Below are 7006 nucleotides of genomic sequence, written 5' to 3' on the forward strand. Positions count from 1 at the left end.
AAAATGCCACTAAGACTTACAGACCACCAGCAAGTAATAAGAAAACTTAAGGAGCAAGGATTAACCATTACACAAAAAAAATAACATTACCCAATATTATCTTGCTTTCCAGAGGAAACACAAGAATGCCATTGCAGCACAACACAGATAATACTATCATTATTTGTAACATGCTACTTCCAAATTCTGGTGTCACTTTAAAGCTTGGGACTTATATTTAAAATGGGAAACTCTCTGGAGTCTGACAGCTCAGAAAGCTGGGGATGAGTCTGATTGTCCTGCCAGTTATTCCCAAACGCCAGTCTTCCATGTACTTTGGACTTTACCTCCAGAAGCCTAAGCTATCTTTGCCAATGGTCTGGAATTCTGGGAGCTGAAATCCAAAACACCTGGAAGGACAGGTTGTGGAAATTACTTGGAATGTTTTCTCCCCCAGCAAAGGATCCATTTCTATTTCTGGCCATATTGGTTCAACCTCCCTCTGAGAATTCAGAGTCTGACTCACTATCTTTTGTAAGGAAAGATGTTTCAGTGACATTTGGGGAAAAGAGAGCAAAGATAAAATGCTAGTAATATTTTACTGCCAAGAAAAACGGAGAGACGGCCTCCTCCTCCCAGGTGCCATAGCTTGCTCACCTTCCCTTTGTACGGCAAGCCAGGCTTGAATTGTTTCCGGGTGTCTTTGGTGTACTTTATGTCCACAAGCTGCTTCTGGACGGCGGTGGAGTCATCAAACATGACCTGCCTGTTCCCATCAGTGCTGGTCACAGTGGCCCAAATGTTCACAGTGCCTCTGAAATGCTCTGGCACATTAGCTGGCATCATATCTTTGACGCATATGTCAAAATCTGCAGAGCCATCAATCTGCCACCCATGGAAGGGAAGAGAGAATGAACAAGGGACTCCAGAAAACCTCACCCTTTGGGCATGCATACAGTAGAGCAGTGATTCCCAAACATTCCTCCAGATGTTTTGGACTTCAGCTCCCAGGATTCCTGGACTTTGGCCATGGTGGCTGGGGCAACTGGGAGTTGAAGTCCAAAATACATAGAGAACCAAAATTTGTGCTAGAGAATAGAGAGCTGCAACACTCCCAAGGGATAGCCATGATCCAGCCTCTGCTTCAAGGCCTCTGGAGAAGGAGATCAAATTACCCTCCAAGAAGTCATATTTCACTCTCAAACAGTCAAGAAGTTCTTGTTTGTTTAGTGAACAAACTAAGCCACACCATGAACACCTCCACTGTCCACCTCTTAAGAGTGACTCGAGAGCAGAGCTGGGCAAAGCTGCTTGTTTGGACTACAATGTCCAGAATTCGCACTAGTACAGCCAATGGAAGTGGCAATTATTTTCCCACTTCTTCTTTTTAAAAGCTCTTTTTCTTCTTGACTTGCTAGACTTGGTAGGGCTCAGCTCCCTTGCTGTTGTTCTACTCACTTCGGTGGTTTTGAGGATGGGGTGCCCTGCCTCGTGCCGGTAGTACCCCACTCCATTGACTGTCATATTGACTGCCAGCCGTCCCATCACCGGCTTCCCAAATGTGTACCTGAAAACAGAAGAGCCATATTGGAATGAGTCTAACTTTGTGTTCACACAAAGAAATCAGGACCGGCTGCCCAAAAGGATTGAAGCCAAAAGGCAGGACACAACTGAACCCAGCATTTACAAAACCATCCTGGTTTCTGACACCAGAGATGGCCTATAGCCATTCAAATTGTGAATTTTAAAAGTGGATTGTTTTAATATGTGTATGTCTTATACTTTTAAATTATATGTATGTCCTTTTAAATTGGTATGTATTTTAACTGATGTGTTTTAACTGATATGGTGTGTTTGTTTGGTGTGTATGTCATTCCTTTCCACCACTGGGAAAAATTAGGAGGGTTCACCACTCCCTCCTGAAAGGTCTTGTGGCTTAGAAGCCCCACAAAAGCCCCTGGAAAATGGAGGTTGGGAGCACCCTGGTTTAAGGGCCCTATAAGATTCCCCCCATCTAGATGTTCTGTGGGGTTTGGGAAATCTCTGGAAAGACCCCCAACAGTGCCATGGGAGGGCAGAGACTCCAGATGCCAAGGCTGCCCAACCACCTCACCACCACAACCACACTATTTGCACTGGTGGGCACAGGTACCAGCTTTCATCTCTTCCAGGGACCTGTACCTGCTCCACGGGGCTTTAAAAACACACAAAATGTGAGAGGGCAACCCAGCAGGAGGATCAGCCAAAAACAGGGTCTGGCCCCTTGCCCACCACACTTACCTGGCATGAACAGTTGCCTTCTCACAGATGTCAAAGTCCCGGATGTACGAAGGTGACATGATCTCAAGCTCAAACTTGGGTAAAACTAACAGGAAGAGTAAAAAAGAACAGGAAAAAACCAAGAGGAAAGGAGGGAGGAAAGTCAGCAGCAGTGACTGATGAGTGTGTTTTAGTATATTAAAATATTATTTTAGCATTCTAGCATTTTAGCATTTTATAGTCTTGTGTTTTATCATCCATGTTTTTTATTATTCATGTATGATGTTCTGCCTTTGGTGTTTCAATTGTTATTGTTGTTGTTATCAGCAGCAGCAGCTTTGAGATCTCACAGAACAGAGCTGGGAAAGTTACTTTCCCAGCAAAAAACAAAGTTATTAATTCCCATAATTTGAAAGGCCATCCATTGCTGTTGTCTGGTGCAGTATCAGTAAAATTAGTATGCAAAAGAAAAAGGTGCTGCAAGATCCCTTTGCATACCGATTTTCCAGATTGCCATGGATAGATCCTTGAATTCTAGTATCAGTAAAAGTAACTCATTAAGGAATGCCACACAGAAGGGAGAGCCAACTTGTTTCTTGCTGCTCCACAGACTGGGACCAACATGTTAAAAAGATAAGAAAAGAGATTCCACCTAAACATTAAGGAGAGCCTTTTAAGCATCAAAACTCTTTCAGTGTGGAATATGAAGTGCTTCAGACTTTGAAGACTGGCTCTTTCTCATTCCAACAAGTGTCCCCTTTGAGAAGAGCTCGCCATCCATCCTCCCATGAACTCACCGTATTCTGAACATCACAGGATGTGTTGTACTTGTGTCCTTGCATTCTGCAAAACCAGCCACTCTCCAAAGACCGGCTGGTCGGACAAGGAAAACTGACATTCAGATACCTGCTGGAGAGAAAATGTTAGGAATGCCACATGCACCAGCAAAAAAGGACCAGTCAAGGGTTTCTCCTCCTGAAGGAGCCTCTTGGTCCAAGACTCACCGCAACAAACTGGCTTGAGGTTGTTCCATTCTATCATCCGAGACCCTCGGGGATCCTGAGAAGAGAGAGGACACGCTTCAAATGCTGGACATTCCTGGCTCCCCCCTCCCTCCTGCCCTGGGGCTCTTTGGGCATTTTAGACCACAGTTCCCAGCAACTCCAGCCCGCCCAGCTAATGAGGAGGAGGTGGCATGAATCCCAAAGGCATCTGTTTTTAATATACACACTAAACTCTTATTTATCATCTGTATTTTTTTTTCAAATTGAAGGCATCCATGTCCTTCCTCCAGCCACACAATCTTTGCAAAAGACAGCCAGTAAAGAGACGTCCCAGCTGAGAAAAGATGTATTTTCAGACTAGGTGACCACGCTGGCTGAGGGATTTGGTGATCCAAGCCCCCAGCCAGGCTGCCCTAACCATGCTGCAGGCATTGGTCCCAGCTGGCACCTGCCTAACACTCACCACCAGGTAGGCTTCAATCTGAAAGAAAGAAAGAAAGAAAGAAAGAAAGCCAGTCACTTTTCTTTGTACAATGTTTCCAGTACTGGGTCTGCTGTGCATTTCAGTCCAACTGCAAAGAAGAGCTACCTTTTTCAAGTTCAGATTAAAGCCAGTGTGGATTCACCACCCACATAGATGGAAGCTCCCAATTCCGCTATAAACCAAGGAAGGAAGCTCATGGCCTCACTGCATGTAACTGTCCATTTCAATGAGTAGCTGCCATCTCCAAAGCCCTTTGTTCCTGACCTGCATTTCCAGCCCTCCATAAAACCACAGAGTTGGAAGGGACCCCAAAATCATTCCCGTCCAACCCACACTGGTTCAGGGATACACAACTACGATTACTTCTGAATGGACTCCAGCTCCCAGAATCCCTGCTTATTGGCCCCAATGGCTGGCTGGGTTTTTCTAGAGCATCTGGAGGGCCAAAAATGGATGCGAACATTTGATCCCAATCTGGCCACCAAGGAGATCCTCACCCTCTCATTGATGGGTCTCAGGTCCGGACTGACGATGAAAAAGTTGATCAAGACTTTAAAAGAAAAGGAGCAAAAAAGGAGAGTAAGCAAAGAGCTGGCTTGCAATGAAGGATTAGGGCCCCTTTCCTTCCTTCTCCCACCTACCTTTCTGCTTTGGTCGATAGATGGGCTTGTCTGTCTGGATGAAGACCGAAGCCCCTTTGCTATCCACTGTAACTGTAGTGTGATTGTAGAAGATGTAGCCCTCCTCTGCCAAGTGTCGGTTGCCCCACACCTTCAAGTGGGCTTGGCCCCGGAGCCCTGCAGGCACCTGCAAAATAAGCCACCCTGGGTCCGCAAATCCTGGCTGCCAGCCTTTGGGGGACAGGAGGGACTTTTGTCTCCAAATGGTCTCAATAGACTGGGAAAGCAGGATTCAACCTCTCCGCCCCTTAGTGTAGTGATGTGGGAAGGGAGACTCTGCGAGGACCCAAAGGACTTATTTCCTCCCACCGGGTCCTCAATGGATAGCTATCCAACTAATGTACAACACTTGGCCATTGCTAAAATGGTCCTTGGCCTTTCTGGCTCACGCTACAATTCTTTCACTCAGTCAGTCTCAAAGTTGCTACAAGGTTCCTTGGTGCACTGGGAACAGCCAGTTCTACAATTCTGGATGGCCACTGGAGTATTCTGGTGGTTGCCACCCCAAAAAAGCTGCGGAAGAAACACAGTGACTTCAGTTTGCTAAACTGTCCTTGGTTTTTGTAAAAACCAAGCACATGTTAATTAACAAAAAGAAGTGAGAGAAAAAGAAGGAAACAAAGATGCTGTCCTTGCCGTACACAGTCACTCCAGTTGTGCACATAACACCTTCCTGCAGGACAGAGAACTTTTTTACCACTTTCAGCAGATTCTCAGTTCAGTTTTGGTTCCTGTGGAGACAGAAGCAGGCGGCTGGCACTGGAGCCAAACAGAGCTGCTCAGTCAAAGGAGCAGAGCACAGAGGGAGACCTTTACAAGGCCTTTCCAGCAAATGCAAACTCTGTAACAAGGACACCCGGCCACAGCCTTTGGCACCATCCATGAGGCTGGGAGGCTCAGGGATGGCTTTCCAAGGCCTGACCACTTGGCAGTGGATTAAAAAGTTGATGTGCGCAGCATTAAAGGAGCCCTGAGACAGAGGGACGGCCAAGGAATGTGTGGTCTTGGATCAGGCTCCACTTCAGAAAGGCTGCTCTCATAGCTGCCAAGGTTCCGGGAGGACTTCAGACCCAGATCAAACGAGAGAGAGAGAGAGAGAGAGAGAGAGAGAGAGTATTGGCAAGTATTGACAGATTCAGCCCCTATTTAATGGAATAATTCCACTGCGCCAGAAGGCTGGGTTCTCAAGTACTTTGCAATTTTGCTAGCTGCTCTATTCCCAGAGCAAAGATTTCCACCCTTCCTTAAAAATATCCTCATTGCCTCCCTTTCCTCTCCTCCCTAGCCCACAAGCAACCCCAAAGCAAACTTTAACTCAACTCAGCAACTCACCTTAAGCTTGATGGTTCCCTTACCTGTGGGAGAGAGGAGAGAGGTCAAAGCCTTGGTCATTTTTTGTTTTCCCCCCAAAGAGCCAAAGTTTGCCTTATCCACAGGCATCCTCTCCACTCGGCAAAGGTACCAAGGAAGCAAATTTACTGTGACATTTAACAAAATGTGACTTCTAGCAAAATCTAGGGAGCAGCAGAGCTCATTAGATACAGCCAGTCCTTGATATTTGCTGGGGTTTCATTCCAAAATCCATGGATGCTCAAATACCACTAAGTACAGTGGCATTATAACATATTGTTCCTTATATAAAATGGCAAAATCAAAGTTTGCATATTGGGAAAAATATATATAGTTTCAAACACTGAATGGCTGAATCCATGCATAAAAAAATCCATTGATAAGGAGGGCTGACTGTACATCCATTTTGTCCACAGCTCATCATAGCCATGTTTAAATATTTGAAGGCATGTCCTGTGGAAGAAGAAGCAAGCTTGTTTTCTGCTGCTCCAGAGACTTGGACACGGAGCTATGGATTCAAGCTACAGGAAAAAAGATTCTATTTCAACATTAGAAATAACTAATTAAATTCTTGCTGTGTTTTTGCTCTTTAAATGGACAACCAAGGAGAGCAGCTGATTGAAATGTGATTTCCCTTTAGGAACATCCACTGGGCAGCACAGAAGGCAGCAGATACACATGCCTCACATTTGTGTGTTAAATATGAGCTACTGGAAAGATTAGGGGTGCCCTTGAAAATTAAGAGTTGGCAAATATTTTAAGTTGTAAGACACTTTTCTTCCCCAAACAAAGCTGGAAGGCTGGCGTTGCCAGGACCACTAACATCCTCAAAGAGATTATATGGATTATTGTAAACAGGGAACTGAGAAATCTTTTCATTGTGAGTACAGAGTTTGGGCTGTTATCTGCACAAAACTTTCTTGGACTGAGCCCACTGCATACAATAGGACCTACTTCTAAGCAAATAAGGCTGGCTGAGGGGTGATAAACAAAATAAAACCAAAAATCTAAGTATTTAAAAATCTGAAATAAACTACATTGTGTTTAAGGCTTAACTGCAGAATTGTACACATAAAATTCCTGGAAGCCACCATTACTCAACAACTCTACTCAAGTGGCATCAGGTTAGAATCAGATATTGAAATAGAACCTTGCCTTTAAGTATCAGATAGCAGCCAGTACATTCCTTTAAAGAAGTATTCCCTGTAGATTGACTGTTATAGTCATTACTAAAGACTTTGCAGTATGGA

General features: G+C 44.9%; 1 protein-coding gene across 1 annotated transcript; it reads right to left on the reverse strand.

The window, feature by feature from the left end:
• Positions 1-581: 581 nt before the first annotated feature.
• On the reverse strand, positions 582-4632 carry LOC121917787 (C3 and PZP-like alpha-2-macroglobulin domain-containing protein 8; the record flags this gene model as incomplete). Its single annotated transcript, XM_042443911.1, is given in 9 exon segments — positions 582-864; positions 1438-1546; positions 2260-2344; positions 3032-3090; positions 3092-3145; positions 3242-3297; positions 3706-3723; positions 4224-4276; positions 4368-4632. Coding segments are annotated over 9 exon segments (982 nt in total), but the record flags the coding sequence as incomplete, so codon positions are not given.
• Positions 4633-7006: the final 2374 nt, after the last annotated feature.

This window comes from Sceloporus undulatus, unplaced genomic scaffold (assembly GCF_019175285.1).
Source record: "Sceloporus undulatus isolate JIND9_A2432 ecotype Alabama unplaced genomic scaffold, SceUnd_v1.1 scaffold_736, whole genome shotgun sequence".
NCBI lineage: Eukaryota > Metazoa > Chordata > Lepidosauria > Squamata > Phrynosomatidae > Sceloporus > Sceloporus undulatus.